Consider the following 26,996-nt stretch of genomic DNA (forward strand, 5'->3'; position numbering starts at 1 on the left):
ATGTGCCGGGACCGGCAGTGTACACTATATACACCCCTGTACTGCGCCCCCGCCCGCACACGGGTCTCTGAGAGGGGACAACGTCCGTAGCGGTCACCGATCCCACAACCAGTCATTTCACGGAGTATAGTGCTCTCCGTGAAATACTCACTTTACAGCCCTCTCTAACCAGTCCTCACTATCCGCTCCTCACCGCGCAGCCCTTACTATCCGCTCCTCACCGTGCAGCCCTTACTATCCGCTCCTCACCGTTCAGTCCTCACTATCCGCTCCTCACCGTCCAGTCCTCACTATCCGCTCCTCACCGTGCAGTCCTCACTATCCGCTCCTCACCGTTCAGTCCTCACTATCCGCTCCTCACCGTGCAGTCCTCACTATCCGCTCCTCACCGTTCAGTCCTCACTATCCGCTCCTCACCGCGCAGCCCTCACTATCCGCTCCTCACCGTGCAGTCCTCACTATCCGCTCCTCACCGTGCAGTCCTCACTATCCGCTCCTCACCGTTCAGTCCTCACTATCCGCTCCTCACCGCGCAGCCCTCACTATCCGCTCCTCACCGCGCAGCCCTTACTATCCGCTCCTCACCGTTCAGTCCTCACTATCCGCTCCTCACCGTTCAGTCCTCACTATCCGCTCCTCACCGTTCAGTCCTCACTATCCGCTCCTCACCGTTCAGTCCTCACTATCCGCTCCTCACCGCGCAGCCCTTACTATCCGCTCCTCACCGTTCAGTCCTCACTATCCGCTCCTCACCGTTCAGTCCTCACTATCCGCTCCTCACCGTTCAGTCCTCACTATCCGCTCCTCACCGTTCAGTCCTCACTATCCGCTCCTCACCGTTCAGTCCTCACTATCCGCTCCTCACCGTTCAGTCCTCACTATCCGCTCCTCACCGCGCAGCCCTTACTATCCGCTCCTCACCGTTCAGTCCTCACTATCCGCTCCTCACCGTTCAGTCCTCACTATCCGCTCCTCACCGTTCAGTCCTCACTATCCGCTCCTCACCGTTCAGTCCTCACTATCCGCTCCTCACCGTTCAGTCCTCACTATCCGCTCCTCACCGTTCAGTCCTCACTATCCGCTCCTCACCGTTCAGTCCTCACTATCCGCTCCTCACCGTTCAGTCCTCACTATCCGCTCCTCACCGTTCAGTCCTCACTATCCGCTCCTCACCGTTCAGTCCTCACTATCCGCTCCTCACCGTTCAGTCCTCACTATCCGCTCCTCACCGTTCAGTCCTCACTATCCGCTCCTCACCGCGCAGCCCTTACTATCCGCTCCTCACCGTTCAGTCCTCACTATCCGCTCCTCACCGTTCAGTCCTCACTATCCGCTCCTCACCGTTCAGTCCTCACTATCTGCTCCTCACCGTTCAGTCCTCACTATCCGCTCCTCACCGCGCAGCCCTTACTATCCGCTCCTCACCGTTCAGTCCTCACTATCCGCTCCTCACCGTTCAGTCCTCACTATCCGCTCCTCACCGTCCAGTCCTCACCATCCAGTCCTCGCTATCCGCTCCTCACCGCGCAGCACTCACTATCCGCTCCTCACCGTGCAGCCCTTACTATCTGTACCCAGTGGCGTAACTACAAAGTTATGGGCCCCGGTGCGAACTTCCAAATGGGCCCCCCCCTACCCCCGCGATGTGTGACTGCAGACTTTTGAATCCCCCCAGAGCATGTATTGTGTGCTGCGAGGATTTGCCGGTTTCAGCCCCTTTAAGGCATCCACATTGGATTAATGTCAGCTGAACCTGCTGATATACAGGCCCACAACAGATGATTGTCAGGCCAAAAAAGAATTCAGGATGTCTAATTTAGGAATTCTGATCCTTTTACTCTTGAAAAGATAAATCACCATAATGGTGCGTGCACACGTTGCAGATTTAGCTGTGGAGTTTTCTGTGCAGATTCTTCCTCTCTTGCCAGAAAACGCAGGTGCGTTTTTGATGTGTTTTTTTCATGCAGATCTGTATGCATTTTTGAAGGCTAAATAAAGATCTATTATTGAACAAAAAAAATTGTGATGTCATTTCTTGTCCAACCTCTTCATTTACATACGCCATTGAAGAATAATGTTTTCACACACAGACAGAGATCATAGATAATAGATCGATAGATAATAGATAGATCTATAGATAGATAGATAATACCAAGCCCGATGTCTAGTAATAAACATAATAAAATGGTACTTAAAGAGTTTAATAAAGACACACACGCACAAAATCTGCGTTAGGCCGGGATCACACTTACGAGAAACTCGCACCTCAATACCCGGCACTGCCGCCGGCACTGGGACCGGAGCATTCAGCTTCATAGAAATACATGCAGCCGCACTCTCCAGTCCCAGTGTCAGCGGCAGTGCCGGATACTGAGGTGCAAGACTCGTGCAAGTTTCTCGCAAGAGTGACCCCGGCCTTAAACGCAATATCTGTTTAATTTAAAAAATAATTGTGTGGGCTCCAGCGCAATTTTCAAGTCCAGAGTGGGAAAGCCAGCGACTGGGGGCCGATGTTTGTAGCCTGGGAAGCGGGTAATATCCATTGCCCCCTCCCAGTCTATAAATCTCAGCCCGCAGCAGTATATTTAGCCTTTACTGGCTATTAAAATAGGGGGACCCCCCAAAAAAATGGCCTGGGGTCCCCCTATGATTTATAGCCAGAAAGGCTATGCAGACAGCTGTGGGCTGATATTCATAGCCTAGAGATCGCCCCCCCGGGCTACAAATACCATCTCCCAGCCGCCCCAGAAATGGCACTTAGCCTCTCTCTTCTCACTGCCCTGTAGTGGTGGCATATGGGGTAATAAGGGGTTAATGTCACATTTGATTGTAAGGTGACATCAAGTCTGATTAGTAATGGAGAGGTGTCAATAAGATACCTATCCATTACTAATCCTATAGTAGTGAAAGAGTTAATAAAAAGACACAGCCAGTAAAAAAGTATTTTATTATTCTTAATTTCACCAAACGTACAACCACGCCTAATTCCCCAAAGCCATCAATCACCTGCAAAAAATAAACCAACCATATACTCCCTGACCGCCGTAGTCCAATTAATAACATGTCCCACTACAATCTCCCCTATAGAATAGTGACATCGGGTGATGTCACCGCTCTATAGGCCTCCCATGATGCACTGACAGGAGATAATGGCTCCTGCAGTGCATCGCTGATGAGGATACCTGAGTTCAGGCTCACTTTACGGCAATGCTGCGTGGGAATTTTCTCACACAGCGTTGCCAGAGAGAGAATGAACTTAAGTGACCTCTCTCCCGGCAGCGGCGGAGGGATATACATCGCGGAAGGTTACCTCCGCTGTCAGTAAATCACGGGGCCCCTGTAGAGCGCTGACATCTCCCGATGTCACTGTTCTACATGGGAGGTCATTGTGGGACACTCGTTATTAACTGGACTACAGCGGAAAGGTAAGTATAAGTTGGTTTATTTTGTTATTTTTATTACAGGAGAATCGAGGGCTTCGGGGACTAGGTGATTGGTGAGTATGTACTGTATGTTATATGTTGTATGTTATGTGTGTCATGCAGCGCTCGCCCCCGGCTTCTGCAGCTCGCCGGGTGCGCGCGCGCGGCGCATTCAGCTCTGCGCGTGCGCACATCTGATTCCTCTGTTGGCACTCCTTCCTGTCCTCTCCATCATCCTGGAGGACTGTAACCCGGAAGTAGCTCTCACGCTGGTATATAAGCTGCTTCCTGCTGCTCCTCTGTGCCTGATGATCATTTGTGTTTACAAGTGCTTCTGGTCACCTGTGGTCTCTGTGCGTTCCTAGCTTTCTGACCTTGGGACTCCTCCTTCCTCTGCAGTACCTGCCTGTTTTTCCTGTGTTCCTGCTTTGTTCCTTCAGTTCCTGTTTCTCTGCGGTACCTGCCCGGCTCCTTTACCACACCTTGCTCCCGTCAGCCTCTGTGTCTCCATATTGTCTCGTCAGCCTCCGTGTCTCTGTAGTATTCCCATCTTCTCCCTCGTCTCAGTAGTTCCTTGCCATTCCCTCTGTTTCCTCCGCTGTTTCCTTCGGTCCCTGTGTTCCTGCAGTGTACCCTTCTTATCTCAGTCGACCCTCCAGCTTCCGTGGCGATAGTCCCTCACGGGCCTGCCCCTAACGCTCCCTGTATAGGGGGCGGTCCACCTGGTCAGCTCGTCCGAGGGGGGTTCGTCGTCACGGTCCAGTGGGTCCACTCTCCGTTGTCCCTGTTAGAATCTACTCTCTCAAATGGGACTGCACTCGGATGACATCTGAGTGCAGCCTGATTCTTACAGCATCACAATGTGTATGCACTGTATGTTATATAATGTATGTTCTTTATGTTGTTTTTTTTCTTTTATTTACTACTGAACACAGCCATTGTCTGATGGGACTACTTTCCCATCATCGGCAATGCTGTCACTGTGAGCATTCATAGCCAGATGGGAGCAGTAGTCCTATCAGACAATGGATGCCTACACAGACACACACACACAGGGACACACACACAGACCCGCACACACAGAGACAGGCACACACACAGGGACACATGCACACACACACACAGGGACACATGCATACACACAGGGACACATACACGCAGACCCCCGCGCACACTATACACGCATATAGCTATGCCCACACACCCCTCCTCCCGATTTGCAGCATTTCATCCGCAACAAAACTGCAGATCTTTTTTACACCTGCTGTTTTGCTGCGGATTTGCCTGACTCAATGGAAGTCAATGGGTGCAGAAATGCTGCAGATCCGACAAAAGAATTAACATGCTGCGGGAAAAAAAAGCCGCGATTCCACGCTTTTTTTTTACAGCATGTGCACAACAATTGTCAATTTCACATAGACTAACATTGGCTGTGCACTACACTGCGGATTTGATGCCAAAAACTCAGTGGAAATGCATCAAAATCCGCAACGTGTGCACATAGCCTAAGTGTCTAACAACGGCTCTCATACACAGGGGCGCTCCTTTGTATGGAGGAGTCGGGTGAGACAGCTGCAAGCCAGACCATCATTCAGACAACAGCTCTCTAACGTGTCTGAGGGGCTTTAATAATAGTAGAAAAAAAACATTATCCCTTTGAGGGGCATATACTTGTTAGTGTTTCTACACATGGTGGTAATGAAAGGCGCATTGGCTTTTTAAGAAGAGTTCCAGATATCAGCTCTTTTTAAGGAGTAGCAACAGGTTTGCTGTTTTAAAAGTGGAGAAGCAATGGCTTTTTTTAAGGCCGGCGTCACACTGGCGAGTTTTACGGACGTAAGAGCGCAGAAACTACGTCCGTAAAACGCGCATTACATACGGCACAATTATTCTCAATGGGGCTGCTCCTATTAGCCGTATATTAGGGTTCAGTATTATACGGCTTTCTACGGCCGTACAAAATCGCAGCATGCTGCGTTTGTCACCGTATTGCGCAAAAAAATCGCCAATGAAAGTCTATGGGGGCGAGAAAAATACGGATTCCACACTGACCAGCAGTGTGACTTGCGAGAAATACGCAGCGGTGTTAGTGAAAAGTCGGTAATTCAATTGCCGGCTTTTCATTTCTCCTGCACAAACCCGACAGGATATGAGACATGGTTTACATACAGTAATCCATCTCATATCCCCTTTTTTTTTGCATATTCCACACTACTAATGTTAGTAGTGTGTATGTGCAAAATTTGTGCACTGTAGCTGCTAAAATAAAGGGTTAAATGGCAGAAAAAATTGGCGTGGGCTCCCGCACAATTTTCTCCGCCAGAGTGGTAAAGCCAGTGACTGAGGACAGATATTAATAGCCAGGAGAGGGTCCATGGTTATTGGCCCCCCCGTGGCTAAAAACATCTGCCCCCAGCCACCCCAGAAAAGGCACATCTGGAAGATGCGCCTATTCTGGCACTTGGCCACTCTCTTCCCACTCCCTGTAGCGGTGGGATATGGGGTAATGAAGGGTTAATGCCACCTTGCTATTGTAAGGTGACATTAAGCCAGATTAATAATGGAGAGGCGTCAATTATGACACCTATCCATTATTAATCCAATTGTAGGAAAGGGTTAAAAAACACACACACACACACATGATTAAAAAGGATTTTAATGAAATAAACAGCGGTTGTTGTAATAATTTATTGTTCTCACAATCCATTTGCAAACCCTCGCTTGGCAAAATAATAAATGCACAATATACATACCTTCTGATGTCAGATCACTTCCCACGATGTAATCCATCTGAAGGGGTTAACTAATATTACAGGCAGGAGCCCTGCAAATGCAGTGTTGCTCCTGTCTGTAATCCCCCGGCGAATGAATGAAATGTAGGTCATTGACCTACATTTCCTTCAGTTGCGGTGATGCGCCCCCTGGTGGATGTCCTCATATGACCTGGAGCGTGGGAAAAAGTTCCCAGGCTGCAGTTCATGAGAACATCCAGCAGGGGCGCATCACCGCCACTGAATGTAAGTATAGATCACTCTGCTTTCCTTTCAGCACCCGGGGATTACAGGCACGAGCGAGTGGTTTATCGCAGCTCGTGCCTGTAATATTAGTTAACCCCTTCAGATGGATTACCTCGTGGGACGTGATCTGACATCAGAAGGTATGTATCTTGTGCGTTAATTGTTTTGCCAAGCGAGGGCCTGCAAATGGATTGAGAGAGCAATAAATTATTACAACAACCGCTGTGTTTATTTCATTAAAATCCTTTTTAATAATGTGTGTGTGTGTGTGTTTTTTAACCCTTTCCAACAATTGGATTAATAATGGATAGGTGTCATAATTGACGCCTCTCCATTATTAATCTGGCTTAATGTCACCTTACACTAGCAAGGTGGCATTAACCCTTCATTACCCCATATCCCACCGCTACAGGGAGTGGGAAGAGAGTGGCCAAGTGCCAGAATAGGCGCATCTTCCAGATGTGCCTTTTCTGGGGTGGCTGGGGGCAGATGTTTTTAGCCACGGGGGGGGGCCAATAACCATGGACCCTCTCCTGGCTATTAATATCTGTCCTCAGTCACTGGCTTTACCACTCTGGCGGAGAAAATTGCGCGGGAGCCCACGCCAATTTTTTCCGCCATTTAACCCTTTATTTCAGCAGCTACAGCGCTGAAATTTTGCACATACACACTACTAACATTAGTAGTGTGGAATATGCAAAAAAAAAGGGGATATGAGATGGTTTACTGTATGTAAACCATGTCTCATATCATGTCGGGTTTGTGCAGGAGAAATGAAAAGCTGGCAATTGAATTACCGGCTGTTCACAGATATCGCGCTGAATGAAATCTAAATACAGAATATATATATATGTGTCTCAATGACATATATATATATATATATATATATACTGTATATGTTTTAATGAACATTTGAGCACATAAATCCATTAGATGTCGGTTTTGCAAGCCTGCGCGAAAATCTCGCAGTACGGATGCCATACGGATTACATACGGAGGATGCCATGCGCAAAATACGCTGACACACCCTGACTACGGATCAATATTTTGGGAACATTTCTCTGTATTACGGCCGTAGTACGGACGTATAATACGTGGCGTATTGTCTTACGCCAAGTGTGACGCCGGCCTAACAGTCAAAAAATTATCCCTTTATTGGGGACAGTTTCAGGGCTGTTTTAGAGCAAGTAAATAAAGGAATGACCTTTAATCCTAATTTTTCTACTGCGGTTGCTGGAACCTTTTGTCCTATATGTGTCTTCTGTTAGGCTACTTTCACACTAGCGTTGTTCGGCGGACGTCGCAATGCGTCGTTTAGGAGAAAAAACGCATCCTGCAAAGTAGTCTGCAGGATGCGTTTTTTCCCCATAGACTAACATTACCGACGCATCGCCACACGTCGCAACCGTCGTGCGACGGTTGCGTCGTGTTTTGGCAGACCGCCAGCACAAAAGAAGTTACATGTAACTTTTTTTGTGCGTCGAGTCCGCCATTTTCGACCGCGCATGTGCGGTCGAAACTCCGCCCCTTATCTCCCCGGACCTTACAATGGGGCAGCGGAAGCGTCGTAAGACTGCTTACGCTGCCCCCGTTGTGCATTTCTTTCACAGCATGGGTCAGTACGTCGGTCTGATGCACTGCGACGGGCCCGTACCGACGCTAGTGTGAAAGCAGCCTTACTTGGGAACTGGCCCACAGTCTTTGTCCTTGCACTGTACCCAACAACACAATCAATCACTTTGGATCCGGTGTTTTTGTTTTGTTTTTTTAGTGTTATGAAGGAGCAGTAGCAGATCGGCAGTAGGGTATACTTTTTTTCCTTTGCTTGTTAAGAAAATGTGGAGCCCGGATTTAGAAAAAAAAAGTTCTGGTCAACCTCTTTACACTCAATGATGTACCTATCCGTCATTGTGTGGGTGTATAGAGCGCGCTCAGAAGATGAGCCCATTCTACACAGGGCAGATGCCTGCTGTGTTATACAGCCAGCATCTGCCTCTACCATCAGGTGAAGACCTCCGTGTAACCTACGCGTTTTGAGCACCAAATGTTCCTAATCCTGTTATAAGGATTGCATGCCAGGATGAAAGGGAACCTGTCACCCCCCCCCCCCCCCCCCAGGCGTTTGAAACTAAAAGAGCCACCCTGTGCAGCATTAATGCTGCATTCTGACAAGGTGGCTCTTTTAGTTATTGATGCTGTAACTGCAGAAATAATCCGTTTTGTAATTTGTCAGAAGATACCTTTCTTCACTCCTGGGGGCAGGCCTTTCCCCCCTGCTGCAGACGCCGCACAGCCGTCACTCAAGTCTTCTTGGCGCCGGGCGCCGACTCCTCAGCGCTGTTTTGAAATGAGCCGGCACCTGCGCTCTTTTCTCCTGCCTTGGGCTGCCCTGCCTGTGAATCCCAGCCCCGCAATGTGAATAAGTCAGAAGACACTGCGGGTATGCCAGGATTAAGAACGTCTGGCGTTTGGTATGCCAAGAATAAGAACATCTGGCGTTTGGTATGCCAGGATTAAGAACGTCTGGCGTTTAGTATGCCAGGATTAAAGGTACCGTCACATTAAGCGACGCTGCAGCGATATAGACAACGATGCCGATCGCTGCAGCGTCGCTGTTTTGTCGTTGTGTGGTCGCTGGAGAGCTGTCACACAGACAGCTCTCCAGCGACCAACGATGCCGAAGTCCCCAGGTAACCAGGGTAAACATCGGGTTACTAAGCGCAGGGCCGCGCTTAGTGACCCGATGTTTACCCTGGTTACCAGTGTAAATGTAAAAAAAACAAACACTACATACTTCCATTCCGGTGTCTGTCGCGTCCCCCGGCGTCCGCTTCCCTGCACTGTGTAAGCGCCGGCCGTAAAGCAGAGCGGTGACGTCACCGCTGTGCTCTGCTTTATGGCCGGCCGGCGCTGACACAGTGCAGGGAAGCGGACACCGGGGGACGCGACAGACATCGGATTGCAAGTATGTAGTGTTTGTTTTTTTTACATTTACACTGGTAACCAGGGTAAATATCGGGTTACTAAGTGCGGCCCTGCGCTTAGTAACCCGATGTTTACCCTGGTTACCAGTGAAGACATCGCTGAATCAGCGTCACACATGCCGACTCAGCGATGTCAGCGGGTGAGCCAGCGACGAAATAAGGTGCTGGCCTTCTAGCTCCGACCAACAATGTCACAGCAGGATCCTGATCGCTGCTGCGTGTCAAACACAACGATATCGCTATCCAGGACGCTGCGACGTCACGGATCGCTAGCGATATCGTTGTTAAGTTGTTCAGTGTGAAGGTACCTTAAGAACGTCTGGCGTTTAGCATGCCAGGATTAAGAACTTCTGGTTTTTGGTATGCCAGGATTAAGAACATCTAACGTTTGGTATGCCAAGAATAAGAACGTCTGGCGTTTGAAACGCGTAGGCTACACGGAGGTCTTCACCTTCATTTATTTATTTTTGCATCTGTGTATATCTTTGTAATGGAGTATCAATAAAATCACTATTTTATCTCCAATTCGATCTGGAAGTTTGACTTTCTTTCTCTTGAACTCAGAAAATAGTGACACAAACCAAATTTTTTTAAGCCATAATAAAAATCAAACCCCAATGTAAATCTGGTAACTGGACTGTGATGGAGAATCACATCACCGGGTCATTTTACCACCCAATCACCTAACACAAAACCCCAAATTCAATCCTGCACTTTTTTCACCAGAAAATGTTTTATTTTCTCACTTAGCTGCACATTATACAATAAATCGTTACAATATAATTAGAAACGACATCTCACGGCAATAACGACAGCCGGGAATGGAAACATATAAGGCTACTTTCACACTAGCGTTAACTGCAATACGTCGCAAATGCGTCGTTTTGCCGAAAATACGCATCCAGCAAAAGTTCTTGCTGGATACGTTTTTTCGTCATAGACTAACATTAGCGACGCATTTGCGACGCATTGCCAAACGTTGCGTCCGTTTTGCGACGCTTGGGCGTGTGGTAGCGGACCGTCGGGAGAAAAAAACGTTACATGTAACGTTTTTTGCTCCCGACGGTCCGCTTTTTCCGACCGCGCATGCGCGGACGGAACTCCGCCCCCACCTCCCCGCACCTCACAATGGGGCAGCGGATGCGTGGGAAAAATGCATCCGCTGCCCCCGTTGTGCGGCGGAGACCACGCTAGCGTCGGGAACATCGGCCCGACGCACAGCGACAGGTTGTTCCCGACGCTAGTGCGAAAGTAGCCTAACCAAAAAAAAAAACGTTTTGGCTCTTCGAAAAAAATAAACTAAGAAACAGAGAAAAATCGTCTGCGCCCTTATGGGGTTAACTACATTTCTGCAGCAATAAATCCCAGCTGAGGTCCCAGCGTTCCCCTGACATTCACTTCTTGACAGTGAACTTCAAACCAACCTTAGACTTTTTTTTAACCAGTAACGACTTGTGTGACTACACACCCCTGACACAGAATCCCCCCCTCTGCTCTCTGCCTCAGCTCCTCATTACATTCACTTCAGGCATCACGAGTCACGTTTCATCACGCGAGAATCACACAACGACCACCTCCTGCCCCAAAAATAGAGGCGGAATGATCTGTTAGTGCTACAACTCTCAAAGCATGCCGGGTAATGTAGTCTTGTCTGAGCGAAGCTCCCAGTAGAATGTCAGCACGCGGCGTCACGAAAGACTACAAAGCCTCGTCACATCGGAAAGAAAAGAGGCGAAGCAGGGAGGGGGTGTGTCAGTCACGTGGTACCATTAAGGCTGTAGAAGCGCTGGTAAAGGTGACCTGCAGCCAGTGTGACTGATAGAAGCTGCAGAGAACAGACAACATCTCCCTCCGCCTGTCAAGCATCATGGTGGGTACTGGGTGTGATTCCTCCGCCGCTGGGGCAGAGGCTGGATGCCCCGGTGTGTCAGTGCGGCCTGTGGCGGTGACATGATGCGCGCTGGTGGTCTCCTTATTCTCCAGCCTCGGTGTGCAGGGAGCTGTGCTGGGTGGCGTGCTGCCAGAGGCCGGCACTGCAGCGTCTGTAACCTTGTGTCTCCCTGTAGGGGCCGCGTTATACACCCTGCACCCAGACTATACGTGTGTGTATATAGGGGTATTGTACACACGTGCTGCGGCTTCTCCCTGTAACTCTGTGCCATCTGTAAGCTGTCCATTTGTCTGTGGACATAAAGATGGCGAATAATGAGTATACAATGTAGAGCCATGGAATACAGGGTGCTATAAGAGAAGTCTACACCTTCAGGAGCACATTTAGTTTTTTTCTGGCTAAATTTTTGCACTGATGGGTTTCATTTAAATTCTGCACTACTTGGGGTTTTTATAGGGTTCTTTTCTCCTCTGCAGGTAAAGCCTGCTCTCTTGGCACCAAGAGACTTGCTAAAAAAAATAAAAAATAAATGTTAAAAAAAATAAATAAATAAAAAAAAAATATATATATATATATATATATATATATATATATATATATTTCCCCCCCCCCCCCCCAACAAATATTGCTTTCTCAATGGGTGAAATCACTAAAAAAAAGACATTAAAACAAGTGACAAAAAAAACCAAGCAGTTTGCCTCAGACTTCTGAAATCTCATATACTTTGCTGTTACTGTAATATGCAGCTAAATTCTTTATACAGAACATATAAATGTGAACATGCCCTTATCTGTCAATGGCTCGGGTAATTATGTCTGTAATATCGAGTCCTATCAAAGTGAAAACATGTTTACAGTCCTGTGCTGTAGAGTAAAGTTCAGACATAAGTGCCTTTTTTTTTTTCTTTTTTTTTTTTTTTTTTCCCTTAACCCCTTAGTGACGGAGCCAATTTTTTAAAATCTGACCAGTGTCACTTTATGTGGTAATAACTCTGCAACGCTTCAACAAATCCGAGTGATTTTGAGACTGTTTTTTTCGTGACACATTATACTTTATGATAATGGTAAATTTAGATCAATATGTTTTGTGCTTATTTATAAAAAATAACAAAAATTTGAGAAAAATGTTAAAAAATTAGCAATTTTCTAAATTTGAATGATTATCCCTTTAATCCAGATGGTCATACCAAGGCAAACCATTAATAAATAACATTTCCCACATGTCGGCTTTACAGCAGCACCATTTTTAAAATGTTATTTTATTTTGTTAGCATTTTAGGAGGTTTAAAAATGTAGCAGCAATTTTTCATTTTTTCAAGGAAATTTACAAAATTTATTTTTTTTAGGGACTTATCCATGTTTGAAGTGACTTTAGGGGTCCCATATATTGAGAATCCCCCAAACGTGATACCATTTTAAAAACAGCACCCCCTGACATATTGAAAACTGCTGTCAGATAGTTTATTAACCCTTCAGGTGCTTTACAGGAATTAATGCAAAGTGGTATGACAGAAATGAAAATGTGTATTTTTACCACCTAAATGCCTCTAACTTCTGAACAGATTACTAGAGCTGTTAGACTGTAAGGCCGCTATTTGGTCATGAATTGCCATCGCAAACATCAGGACCACAAAATAATGATCTGAGGGCACCAGTTTGGATAAAGAGGAAACCCCCACACTCTGTTAACCATTTATAATGATGTAGTCACTATTGACAGCAGCATCTAAGGGGTTAAACAGATTTGGAAAGTGCAAATACTGATCGTGGCTGATACAGCAAGTTGTCAGGTATAGTGGACAGCCGACAGCTGCTGGATTGTCACCTGTATGGGGAGGCTATTCTCTTATATCTCAGGTCAGTTAAAAGACGTATTGGCTGTCACTAAGGGGTTAATCAGCCCATTTCATTGAAGCCTATATGGAATCTGAGCATTAAATGTAGCTTTTATGCTTTTTTTTTTTTTTTGTTAGGGGGAATTGTGTTTTGTAACACGCTGTGTACGGCAGTAGTGTACATGTAGCTGGATGTAACTCTTCCCAATACCCTGTAAAATCTGAACTTGACTTTTTAGTGAAGTGTTCCAATAATTTAGCAGAGCTTGTCCCCCCTCCCCTTAAAACATATATAATTCTATACTTATTATTGTAGTGTATGTATATAAATATTACACCATAGAACAAACGCGGCAGCACTCACCGGTCCTGTAGTCAGGAGTTCCTTTATTCAAATATCAATAAACATCTTCACGGCTCGGGGGGACAGGGCAGTGAGAGGAGTGTGCAGGAGGAGACGGCCGTTTCGCTCTTGAAACAGCGCTTCTACGGGACCCCCCCCCTCGCGCCTCTCATTTCCCCCCCCTCACGCCTCTCATTTCCCCCCCCCCTCACGCCTCTCATTTCCCCCCCCCTCACGCCTCTCATTTCCCCCCCCCTCACGCCTCTCATTTCCCCCCCCCTCACGCCTCTCATTTCCCCCCCCCTCACGCCTCTCATTTCCCCCCCCCTCACGCCTCTCATTTCCCCCCCCCTCACGCCTCTCATTTCCCCCCCCCTCACGCCTCTCATTTCCCCCCCCCTCACGCCTCTCATTTCCCCCCCCCCTCGCGCCTCTCATTTCCCCCCCCCCTCGCGCCTCTCATTTCCCCCCCCCTCGCGCCTCTCATTTCCCCCCCCCCTCGCGCCTCTCATTTCCCCCCCCCTCGCGCCTCTCATTTCCCCCCCCTCGCGCCTCTCATTTCCCCCCCCTCGCGCCTCTCATTTCCCCCCCCTCGCGCCTCTCATTTCCCCCCCCTCGCGCCTCTCATTTCCCCCCCCTTGCGCCTCTCATTTCCCCCCCCTTGCGCCTCTCATTTCCCCCCCCCTTGCGCCTCTCATTTCCCCCCCCCTTGCGCCTCTCATTTCCCCCCCCCCCTTGCGCCTCTCATTTCCCCCCCCTTGCGCCTCTCATTTCCCCCCCCCTTGCGCCTCTCATTTCCCCCCCCCCTTGCGCCTCTCATTTCCCCCCCCCCCTTGCGCCTCTCATTTCCCCCCCCCTTGCGCCTCTCATTTCCCCCCCCCCTTGCGCCTCTCATTTCCCCCCCCCTTGCGCCTCTCATTTCCCCCCCCCTTGCGCCTCTCATTTCCCCCCCCCTTGCGCCTCTCATTTCCCCCCCCCCTTGCGCCTCTCATTTCCCCCCCCCCTTGCGCCTCTCATTTCCCCCCCCCTTGCGCCTCTCATTTCCCCCCCCCTTGCGCCTCTCATTTCCCCCCCCCTTGCGCCTCTCATTTCCCCCCCCCTTGCGCCTCTCATTTCCCCCCCCTTGCGCCTCTCATTTCCCCCCCCTTGCGCCTCTCATTTCCCCCCCCCTTGCGCCTCTCATTTCCCCCCCCTTGCGCCTCTCATTTCCCCCCCCCTTGCGCCTCTCATTTCCCCCCCCCTTGCGCCTCTCATTTCCCCCCCCCTTGCGCCTCTCATTTCCCCCCCCCTTGCGCCTCTCATTTCCCCCCCCTTGCGCCTCTCATTTCCCCCCCCTTGCGCCTCTCATTTCCCCCCCCTTGCGCCTCTCATTTCCCCCCCCTTGCGCCTCTCATTTCCCCCCCCTTGCGCCTCTCATTTCCCCCCCCTTGCGCCTCTCATTTCCCCCCCCTTGCGCCTCTCATTTCCCCCCCCTTGCGCCTCTCATTTCCCCCCCCTTGCGCCTCTCATTTCCCCCCCCTTGCGCCTCTCATTTCCCCCCCCTTGCGCCTCTCATTTCCCCCCCCTTGCGCCTCTCATTTCCCCCCCCTTGCGCCTCTCATTTCCCCCCCCTTGCGCCTCTCATTTCCCCCCCCTTGCGCCTCTCATTTCCCCCCCCTTGCGCCTCTCATTTCCCCCCCCTTGCGCCTCTCATTTCCCCCCCCTTGCGCCTCTCATTTCCCCCCCCTTGCGCCTCTCATTTCCCCCCCCTTGCGCCTCTCATTTCCCCCCCCTTGCGCCTCTCATTTCCCCCCCCTTGCGCCTCTCATTTCCCCCCCCTTGCGCCTCTCATTTCCCCCCCCTTGCGCCTCTCATTTCCCCCCCCTTGCGCCTCTCATTTCCCCCCCCTTGCGCCTCTCATTTCCCCCCCCTTGCGCCTCTCATTTCCCCCCCCTTGCGCCTCTCATTTCCCCCCCCCCTTGCGCCTCTCATTTCCCCCCCCCCTTGCGCCTCTCATTTCCCCCCCCCTTGCGCCTCTCATTCCCCCCCCCTTGCGCCTCTCATTTCCCCCCCCTTGCGCCTCTCATTTCCCCCCCCCCTTGCGCCTCTCATTTCCCCCCCCCTTGCGCCTCTCATTTCCCCCCCCCTTGCGCCTCTCATTTCCCCCCCCCTTGCGCCTCTCATTTCCCCCCCCCTTGCGCCTCTCATTTCCCCCCCCTTGCGCCTCTCATTTCCCCCCCCCTTGCGCCTCTCATTTCCCCCCCCTTGCGCCTCTCATTTCCCCCCCCTTGCGCCTCTCATTTCCCCCCCCCTTGCGCCTCTCATTTCCCCCCCCCTTGCGCCTCTCATTTCCCCCCCCCTTGCGCCTCTCATTTCCCCCCCCCTTGCGCCTCTCATGGTCCCCCCCCCTTGCGCCTCTCATGGTCCCCCCCCTTGCGCCTCTCATGGTCCCCCCCCTTGCGCCTCTCATGGTCCCCCCCCTTGCGCCTCTCATGGTCCCCCCCCCTTGCGCCTCTCATGGTCCCCCCCCCCTTGCGCCTCTCATGGTCCCCCCCCTTGCGCCTCTCATGGTCCCCCCCCCCTTGCGCCTCTCATTCTTTTAAGTCCCCCTTGTTCACATCTGGCAGCTGTCAATTTGCCTCCAACACTTTTCCTTTCACTTTTTCCCCATTATGTAGATGGGGGCAAAATTGTGTGGTGAATTGGAACACGCGGGGGTTAAAACTTTGCCTCACAACATAGCCTATGACGCTCTCGGGGTCCAGACGTGTGATTGTGCAAAATTTTGTGGCTGTAGCTGCGACGGTGCAGATGCCAATCACGGACACGCACGCACATTTATATATTAGATATATATATATTTGGGTTTTTTTCTTCAAAAATAGATATTGTTTTTTCTAGGTGATAGGTTTTTAGTAGAGACCCCAAGGGACAACAGTCTATATGGTGCTGCATCATGTATCTGGAGCAGGGCTGGATGGTGGATGTGGTTTAGGTTATGCAATCTGCTGCGTGCCTACTGTAAGGCTGTGGACAGACTGCTGGTCTCTTGAGACCCCTGCTGTCTGTGACATAAAGCTAAGACTGCCTATACCCTGGTATATAGGGGAGCCAGGTTGGTGAAGGTGGCATCTACTCGGAGCAGAGCTGACTTATGGACACCATGTCCTGGCAACGTCTGATTTTTTTTTTTTTCTTTTTTCCTGTTGATTGAGTTGGAAGTCTTCCCATGGGTCCTGTAGAGGTGCTGGTCTCTACACACCTGACTGTAGTGTGTCCAATGTGACATCCGATCCAACATCCTGGCCATCATCCTCTGTTCACGTTTCACAACTGGGCCACATTGTGCAGTATATTTACATGGCCAGCACCTGGTGACTCTCATTTTGAAGCTTGCGTGCTCCTATAAATCTTGAAGAGTGACTGTAGTTGTAGCCACCACTTCCTAAGAACAAGCGACTTCATCTCCATGTTCTAAGTGTCATTAAAGAGAAACTGTCATAGAAAATGGTGTCTGAGCTGCTGGATGTTACAGAGCAGCAGGAGATGATAAATTGAATATCATTCTGATCAGTGATTCTTGTATTGACATCCCTGGTGTCTGTAGACACCGGCCGCCCAATGAACTCCTATACAGGGATGACTGACCACCTTAACTGTATGATTGTGCATGCAGACATAGCTGTCAATCACTGAGTAGCACCGCCCACTGGACTCGTACAGCCAAACTTTGGATTTCAATGACTAAAATGCAAGAATTACTGAATTTTTCCATTAAAAAAAAAAAAAACCCTATAGTTCACCTTGGCTCCATACCATGCGGTCCACAGATCGGACTTCTGTGACAGGTTGCTTGTCCAGCACTCGTATGACGTTCTCATAGTTCATTGCTAGAAAACTGTCCCCTATGTGTGCCAGCAGCCTGGTAATTACAGGCCCTTGTGCGGATCCATACAGTTGTTTTTGGACATGTGATCTATATGAGAGATCAAAGCAAGATGTATCACTCATAAAAGGGTAGCGTACATTTTTGTAGATATGTTGACTTAAGAACAGGCTGGCCAGAAGCTTCTGGTCTTCAGATACATGTAGTAAACCTGACTGCAAGCAGCGTTCTTACTATTTGCGGAGTTGATGGCATAGAAGGGTTTTCTTTTTGTTTTTTCCTATAGCCATGAAAACAAGCAGAAATTAAGTACGGTACATATATAAAATTGGAAAAAAAAAAAAAAAAAGCAACAAATGCTTTGATTTTTATGACTTGCCATCATCTATGAAAGATGTATGGAGGAACCCTGCAGATCTGATGAAGATCCTTTTTATCCTAAGAGTATGGTCAGGAAAGTCTAATGGAACAGTAGTAATGACCCCTGGTCCTCTGTAGGAGTGGTGGGCTCGTATTCTTACTACAATACAGATCACAGAACTGAAGGATATAATCACATCTGTTGGGGAAAAATACTCGTGTCTGATTGGAATTCATCATATATTAGAAATCACAAGAAGGAAAGCGGATAAATATAGGAAGTTGGGAGCCCAGTGGTGGTTGTAATCGGTCATTGTGAGCTGTCCTACCTGACTTCAAGTGTAGGTCATTATCTGATGATGGGATATATATTATATATAAATATATGGGCCTAAAAAACTAAAGAACGTGTAGTTGTGATCTACTAATCACTGACCGTTCCTGCCAGTGATTCTGCTGCATGGGTATCCATGGTTACGACCACTCATGTAGTGACTCCCAGTGGTCATTACCATGGATACCTAAGCTACAGCAATGGCCTCCATGAAGTAAGCGATATAGCAAATCTGGAGAACTATACTAAATTTCTTATGGGAGGTAATTATTATTATCATTAAACTTATTGGTATTTAAGTCCATTTGCTGTGTCCACTTTGACCCTCCTGGCTCAGCCTGGACATGCCCTTAGGGCTCCATTTACCTGACCAAAGCCAAGCAAAACCTGTATCCTCCATGGCCTTTGATGTTCAATGTGCTGACGTCCTTCTGTTTCTCCAGCCTGAAGCCATCAGAGTCCTGGTGACCGGAGCTGCTGGTCAGATCGCCTATTCCCTGCTGTATGGCATTGCTAAGGGCGATGTCTTCGGAAAGGACCAGGTAATGGAGCAGGACCATGCCCCTGTATTGGTTGTGGTTTAGGATGATCTGCAGATGTTTCCTACATGCATTCACCGCTTTCCTCCTGTTTGCAGCCTCTTGTTCTTATCCTCCTGGATATTACCCCCATGATGGGAGTCCTGGATGGTGTAGTCATGGAGCTGCAGGACTGTGCCTTGCCTCTGCTGAAAGGTAAGGCCATGTCTTCTTTTACTTGATGAATGGGGTATAATGACTTGTTTGCTATTCACAACTGGGTTTCTACATTTAGAAGCTCCCGAAGGATCTGCAAGAAATGACCCTAAGACAATGGGACTGAGCTACAGAAATTTGAATGTGCCCAAAAAAAACAAAACCCCTTTTCGATACCCTGCACCACATGAATTTTGACTTGTGTACAATCTCCTCACCGGTTGTCATCTGTAAGGCTACGTTCACATTTGCGTTGTGCGCCGCAGCGTCGGCGCCGCAACGCACAACGCAAACAAAAACGCATGCACAACGCTGCGTTTTGCGCCGCATGCGTCCTTTTTTTGATTGATTTTGGACGCAGCAAAAATGCAACTTGCTGCGTCCTCTGCACCCGGACGCGGGCGCCGCAGGGACGCATGCGGCGCAAAACGCAAGTGCGACGCATGTCCATGCGCCCCCATGTTAAATATAGGGGCGCATGACGCATGCGGCGACGCTGCGGCGCGGACCGCAAATGTGAACGTAGACTAACCCAGTGGGAAGGAGGCAGTGCTTCTTGGTTAAATGTACTGGAAAGTGGACTAAAGGGGTTGTTGCTTGGATCGCTATCCCATGTGCCAAAATTACAGGAGGAATTATCATATGTTTTTGATGCAACATGAGACCCCAAACAGAATGAGCTTTCTTACACATTCATCACAACCGTGCACCAAACTTATCAGCCAGCATGAGACCAATGTGCGTTTTTAACACTTTCTTCAGGTTTACATCATATAATTAGACAGGATTAACAAATCAGCCCAAAGGTTTACAAAGCTGAAACTCCCTGCAGATCTCAGTGCATAATCTGCCGAGAATCTGCAGTCCACTGTCATTTTTGTTTTTTTTTTTTCCCTGTTCCTTAATTTCATCTGGTAAGATGACATGTAAATGTGAAATTTTTTGTTTTGAAGATTTTTCAGTTTTAACCCATCAGTCAAGGTTCAAAGGAAGGAAACTGACATTCTTTATCTGTAAGACAAAGGTTAAATCGGGAGACTTATGACAACATGTTGATGAGCTGTAAACTCGCTAATACAGTAGGGTTGTCTGTATACTGTTCACAAGTTCACCATAGAAGGAGATCCAGTGTAGTCGGAACACTTGCACCTAATATATTTTGGCAAATGCTGATGCAAGATGTGGGTGGCAAAGAAAGTGCCATGTAAAAATCACCTGACCCTGGATTCGGACATTGAGGTGCGGTGGAAAATTAACTGCAGATGGAAATTTTTTTATTTATTTTTTTTCCCCCCCCCCCCCCCCCTTCCCCAGCCATTTTGTGGCAGCAGAATACAACTCGTCTATCTAGTGGATGGCTATCCAAGAATGTTACAGATCAGTCTGCGCTCCTGACTACTCACTTGTGTGTTAGAGATGACAACCAGGAGGGGAAAAATGTTACAAAAATTAATCCAGGGAGTGGAGTACATGACACAAAAATTAAACCTTTAGGGTATTTGTCCACGTTCCGGATTTGGTCAGGATTTTCCATCAGTATTTGTAAGCCAAAACCAGGAGTGGAACAATTAGAGGAAAAGTATAATAGCAACATATGCTCCACTTCTGCATTTACCACCCACTCCTGGATTTGGCTTACAAATACTGATGTAAAATCCTGACCAAATCCTGATGCAATCCTGAACGTGGACACATACCCTTAAGGTTGCAATGGTGGAATCATCCAAACTGCTCATTAACAAGAATGACATATAACCTGGCCTTTAAAAAAGGTGCAGATGTAGTAATTGGTCCCTTAATGTTAAACTGTTCGTCATGCACTATATGGCCAAACGTGACCACTGTGAATGACAAACTTTAGAGTTTTTACACTTTGTAAATGCCATACATTAAAAAAATCTAAAGCTCCTGTGCAGAGCTGATAAGATACATGATGAAGTCTGTGCATATTTTATCTACAGAGGTAATTGCTACAGACAAGGAAGAAGTGGCTTTTAAGGACCTAGATGTTGCCATTCTTGTGGGCTCCATGCCAAGGAGGGAGGGCATGGAGAGGAAGGACTTGCTGAAAGCCAATGTAAAGATTTTCAAGTCTCAGGGTGCTGCACTGGATAAATATGCAAAGAAGACTGTTAAGGTGACTTTTTTTAAAGGATCCACTTTACTCAATATGTGGGACAGCTGAGTCATCTGAACTGTCACTTGTCAAAGTTAATAGCTGCAAAAATAAAGCGAGGCTAGACTTGTCTTGGTATTGGTCATTTGGGACTGAAATCATTAAAGGGGGGGGGGCGAGTTTCCAAGAATAGAAAAAAATGAGCTAACGAAAATAGAAATATTTGTAAATACATGTAGTTGGTAACTTTTCTGTTTGTCTAGGTAATCACTGTAGTGCACTAAAATGGCAGCTGTTCTGGTGACTTTAAGAAGACGGGTGCCAGTGAGCATGTGCAGTAAGATACCGGCAATCTGACAGCAGCAGCTAGTCAGTCAATGACAGCAGTGTGAGCAGCCTCTTCTTACCCCAGGACTCCTGGTATCTCCAGTATTAGATCAGATGGGGTGGACATCGGTGTGAGCAGCCTCTTCTTACCCCAGGACTCCTGGTATCTGCAGTACTGGGTCACTATCTGGGAGCACATCTTCTTGTACAGTAGGGGGCTACCTCTGCCCCTCCACTTAATCATTCTAGAATGGTTTGTCAGATAACAGGATGGTAGACATTTAAAATTCCATAGTGATTCCTTCCCTACACAACAAGCGATATTTCTAAATGATATTTTGGCACTTATTTATGATCCTTCCTCTTGCTATTCATAGTCATCCCTTTGCAGCTCAGGCAGGGGCTGAATGTACAGAACCAGATTAGGACTACTTCATAGACTAGTAGAGTTCTCATCTCTTATCGTTGCCTGGGAAAACTCACTTAGTACTAGTCAATGAGGTGGGTAAACCTCAATCCATTTGGGTCCACTCTTGCATTATATGGTGTGGTTGACTCGCACACTTTATACTTTGTATTGCAATCTTCAGTGATTTCTGCAACTTGCTTCAGCTGTAGAACACTGCAGATTGCAAAAAATCCTGTGTAATTGCCCCTTGGCAATGTAACTAAAGTGTGGGGGTGTTAAAGCCACTCAAATAGGCAAAAGCACAAACACTGGGTCTTGGAACAACAAATGATTTGATTTTTAAGCAGGGCATCCTCACTGTGGAAGTGTTGGGGCAATAAAGGTACATCCCTATTAAAATGTAATGTGTTTATTTTTCTTCCCTATTCTAGGTGATTGTTGTGGGAAATCCTGCAAACACCAACTGCCTCACTGCACTAAAGTCTGCTCCATCCATCCCCAAAGAGAACTTCAGTTGTCTGACCCGCTTGGACCACAACAGGGCGAAGGCTCAGGTATGGTAACCGCAACTCTTGTAAATTAAAGTAATAACTTAAGGTTTTTTTTTTTTTTTTTCTCCTTTCTTTCCCTGCCACTGTCTTCCCAGGCTATGTTCCAGTCAATGGGGGGGCATGAAATATCTGAACCTACTTCCCATAATTGCTGCATTACCACCTATCCGTATGATGTGAAGTCATTGTCATAATACAATTTGTATGCCTAGTGGTGGTAATATGCATGCACCTAATCACTTGAGTAGAGGAGCCCTATTTTCATGATTGAGGGTCCTAGTCGTCTGAAACCCCACCTGCACCCCCTCTAGGCTTGCCCACCTCCTGTCCTGGTGTAGCTGGTAAACCTCTGCTCTATATCTATATATCTATATTGTGCATGTTACGGCAATCAGATCCCCCACCGATCAATGAGTTATCACTCCTCTAGTGACTAAGTGTTAATTTGTCTTCATCTGAGAGCTCAGGGGCATACATAGAAACTACATTTGGCTGGGTCACTTGAGCATATCGCCCACATTTTTTGCCTTTTCAAAGTAATTCCTAGATTCCCCTTTCATTGCACCCATAAAGTATGATAAGAAAAAGTGCCCCACAAGCCCGGCATGATACCTCCCAGAGTAAATTCCTCACCACTCAGTATGGTGACCCACAACACCGTATAATGGCCCCCACACAATCCTTCACTGTATAATGGCCCTCAAATAGCCATCTATAAAGTATAAAGGCTCCCACATAGTCCTCCATGTGTTCTAATGGGCCATGTATAATCACAGATTAATCCCTCGATTCCCCCACTGTTCTGTTGTGATGTCATCGCTGTCTGATCTGACATGTGGGAGAATAATGGAGGATTGAGTGGAGCGATCCCTCTTTCATAATTGCTGTCAATTGTATCAGCATCAGTGATGTGTGGTGCCGGGAGGGGGTCCATAGCAGCTGCGTGGTCTGACTGCATCGGTGGTACGCCACGGCAAGAGCCCCCTTATAAAGGTGACGTAGTGGAGAATTTGTCTGATTCTTATTTACACCTTTTATTTTTATTTCCTTTCAGATTGCGATTCGTCTAAATGTGACCTCTGATGAGGTTAAGAACGTGATTATCTGGGGAAATCATTCCTCCACTCAGTATCCTGATGTTAGTCATGCTGTTGTAAAGCTGCAGGGGAAGGATGTGTGCGCCTCTGAAGCTGTGAAGGATGACAGCTGGCTGAAGGGAAGCTTCATATCGGTAAGACATCCATCACCAAGATGATGCCCCCACTGCATCTGGCACTGCGGGTAAACTGTGCTTGGCCTAATATAACGTGTGTAGCCGATACTGCCATCCCCTACTGGGTTGCAATGGGAATGATTTTCATTTTTTAACTAAACATTTTCTGACACTCATATCTGGTTCTTTTATAGCTTTCAGTATCTTGGTTCAATCTGCAGCTATTTGTAGAAGAACCAGGTCTGAAAAATATATTAAACTACTGTATAAGCTGACACCCCCCCCCCCCCTAATTTTGCTACAAAAAAACTGGGAAAACTTATTGACTCGCGTATAAGCCTAGCGTAGGAAACGCAGCAGCTACCGGTAAATTTCAAAAATAAAAAGATACCAATAAAAGTAAAATTAATTGAGACATCAGTAGGTTGTGTTTAAAATGTGCCACATATAATGCTCCATACAGTTCATTATGGCCCCATAAGATGCTCCATATAACAATGTGCCACATGTAATGCTGCTGCAATAAAAAAAAAAAGACATGCTCACCTCTCGTCTCTGCTCCTCAGCGTCCCGTCTCTCCGCAGTGACTGTTCAGGCAGAGGGCGGCACGCACACTAATACGTGATCGCGCCCTCTGACCTGAGCGTCACTGCAGAGGATGTGGAAGACAGAGCGGCGGTGGAACAAGGAAAGGTGAATATGGAATACTCATCTGCTCCCGGCATGATCCCTGGCAGCTTCTCCCGGACAGATGGGCTCCGGGAGCCGGCAGCTTCTTTCTCTGTTCAGCGGTACCAGTGACCGCTCATTACAGTAGTGAATATGTGGCTCCACCCCTATGGGAGTGGAGTCCATATTCATTACTGTAATGAGCGGTACCACGTGACCGCTGAACAGAGGAAGAGCTGCAGGCGCCGGAGAACATCTGTCCGGGAGCAGGTGAGTATGACAGTCGTCGCTCCCCCCCCCCTGCCGACCATGACTCCCAGTATAAGCCGAGAGGGGGCACTTTCAGCCCCAAAAATGGACTTAATCTCGGCTTATACTCGAGTGTATATGGTACATTATTAGCACTTTTAGTTTTAAAGTGTAAAAATAAAGTGCATAGTTGATGGTTCACCTTGAAAGATTTGTAGGGTTAGCCTCTAGCCCCTGCGAGTCTGTCTCCTGCTTCACCCATCATTTTCATATTTATTTCAGAAATCAATGGCGCCCATGAAAATATGAATTTGTAATGAATCTTATCAGAGCAATTCATAGGTAAAATGTTTCAGTGATGACAGATTTTCCCATTAGAGATGGGAAATGACAGTTGGTGCTATTAAAAATCTATGGAAGAGGCAGATTCTGCTACAGGGTCTCCTGGGACAATCAGTTCTCCATAGAACTTGTGGTGGACATTGTCTCATAATCTCAGTAATGGGAAAGTCTTCGCTGAATAAATCATTTTAAACGTAAATTAAGAATGATCAATTCAGGATGAGAAGGAAGTAAATTACTTTTAAGATTTTTCATGTTTCTCACTTTCACATGTAAAATTAATTTGATTAAAATTTTAAAACCATGGTTAATCTTTCAGGAATGATGGTGACTGCTGCAGCCAACCCCTGGCTGAGACCGGTTTATAAATATTGTTAGTTTACATCATGTGAACGTGCCCTTTAAAGGAATCCTTTATTAGTGTTGAGCTTGTAATATGCATATCTGTGATGTCAATAAAATGGGAAGCGTTTTCACCTCCAGCAGTTTGAGCCTCCGTCTCTTTATAGACTGTCCAGCAGCGCGGTGCAGCTGTGATTGCAGCACGGAAGTTATCCAGCGCCATGTCTGCTGCCAAAGCCATCTGCGATCATGTGCGGGACATCTGGTTTGGAACCCCAGAGGTAAATAATAGCAAACTTGTGTTTTTTGTTTGTGTTTTTTTGTGTTCTCACCCCCTAGATGACTCATGTGCTCCTGCTTGCTGGATATACTGCAATAATGTCTTACTCCTATATAACATTCTCCTCCAAGTCTCAGCTACTGGTACAAACGCGTGCCATTCAGATGTAGTGGACTTTTAGGCAGACCAATGCTGATCACCGTCCTTACGACCTTTGCTTCATCTCATAGGGAGAATTTGTTTCGATGGGTGTGATCTCTGATGGAAATGCGTACGGTGTACCCAATGAACTCCTGTATTCTTTCCCTGTTGTCATCAAGGTATGATACTTCTGGGTATTGATTTTAGGTTCTCGCCTCACAGATTTTTTACTTTAAATATTGCTCTCTGTTCTCCAACAGGACAAGTCCTGGAAAATTGTCCAAGGCCTGAAAATTGATGACTTCTCCCGTGAAAAGATGGATGCGACGGCCAAAGAACTTCAAGAAGAGAAGGATACGGCCTTTGAGTTCCTCTCAATTGCATGACTAGAAATTGATCCCAAACCACAATTAAGTCCTGAAAAAATGAAAAGCTGTCTATAAGTTTTAGCATCAAGTACTTATTTATGTCTACAACCGTTCTCAGTAGTAAAGTCACTGAACATCACATCGGATTTGGTTTTGTATCTGTGATTAGTAGAAAGTCATTCCTAGCAATAGCGAATTAAAAAAACAAACCCCTGTTTGGGGTGTACACTGTACTGTCTCCTGGAGTGGCTTTAATGAGATGTTCTTTACAGGGACCATATGGGAAAAAAATGGAACCATGGCTGTAATCTAAAATACGTGGAGTACCTAGTCTGACATGATATACAAACCTGGCGCTCCGTGCATGGTCGGTGGTACCATCTGTCACTTCGGACACTGGATTCTCCCAGTTCCGTTGACTGAGTTTCTCCAAGTGAAGCTAGTGCTGTCTCCTACTGAGGAAAGACCACCCACAGTGCACTGAACACCAAATATCACAAACAAAAAGGGGAGAAACTGACCATGAAGTCCAAAATATTGTATTAGAAAATCAGGATAAATTTGTTAGATGACAGATAATCAGATAAAATAGCGGAAAAACAATGTAGATAACAGAATCCAGTTGTAAAAATGGTCACTAAAGTCATTTAAAAAATCTTTAGAAAACAAGGATGCATATCCAGAATCGTAAAACTGAACATAAGTGCCAAATTGTCAGATTCTATCAACCGCTGCAGCCTGTGATTGACTGCAGCGGTTAGGTGACTGAGCAGCATGTCCTTCTACAAACATTTGACCAGTGCTAATTGTAGGTCGCAGCAGTCCTGCCGCTGGCGGGATGGGTCTAGTTTCTATTTCTTATGAATAGAACAAGTGAAGCCTTCTGAGCCTCGCTTACCGCTACCTGTAAATGTCGGCATCTCTATGCACATTATGTCCTTTGTCCATTTACGCTGCCATCACGGTTTAGAGCTCAGCATCGAATTCCTTCAGGGAGCCCCCTCGGTGGAATCTTCGGGGGACTCCTTTACAAACTTGGCGCTGAGCACTTACCAGTGCAGCAATATAATTGTATCTGCTGAGAGTTATTAGTAGGGATAACTAGCGCTGACTTTAAGTGCTCCCTGCTGCAAAGCTTGACCATCAGATGACAGTTCAGCTCTAGGCCAGACTAACACTGAGCGCTAATCAGTATAACTGCTCAA

At 47.4% G+C, this 26,996-nt stretch overlaps 1 protein-coding gene across 1 annotated transcript; it reads left to right on the forward strand.

Moving 5' to 3' along the window:
- Positions 1-11,035: 11,035 nt before the first annotated feature.
- Positions 11,036-26,022, forward strand: MDH1 (malate dehydrogenase 1). Its single transcript, XM_077282500.1, has 9 exons — positions 11,036-11,293; positions 18,494-18,592; positions 18,688-18,784; positions 20,746-20,921; positions 22,068-22,190; positions 23,242-23,418; positions 25,170-25,283; positions 25,513-25,602; positions 25,684-26,022. The coding sequence occupies exons 1-9, from the start codon at positions 11,291-11,293 to the stop codon at positions 25,807-25,809; spliced, it is 1,005 nt and encodes a 334-aa protein (XP_077138615.1). The 5' UTR covers positions 11,036-11,290; the 3' UTR covers positions 25,810-26,022.
- The last annotated feature ends 974 nt before the right edge of the window (positions 26,023-26,996 follow it).

Source organism: Ranitomeya variabilis, chromosome 2 (assembly GCF_051348905.1).
Source record: "Ranitomeya variabilis isolate aRanVar5 chromosome 2, aRanVar5.hap1, whole genome shotgun sequence".
NCBI classification, from domain to species: domain Eukaryota; kingdom Metazoa; phylum Chordata; class Amphibia; order Anura; family Dendrobatidae; genus Ranitomeya; species Ranitomeya variabilis.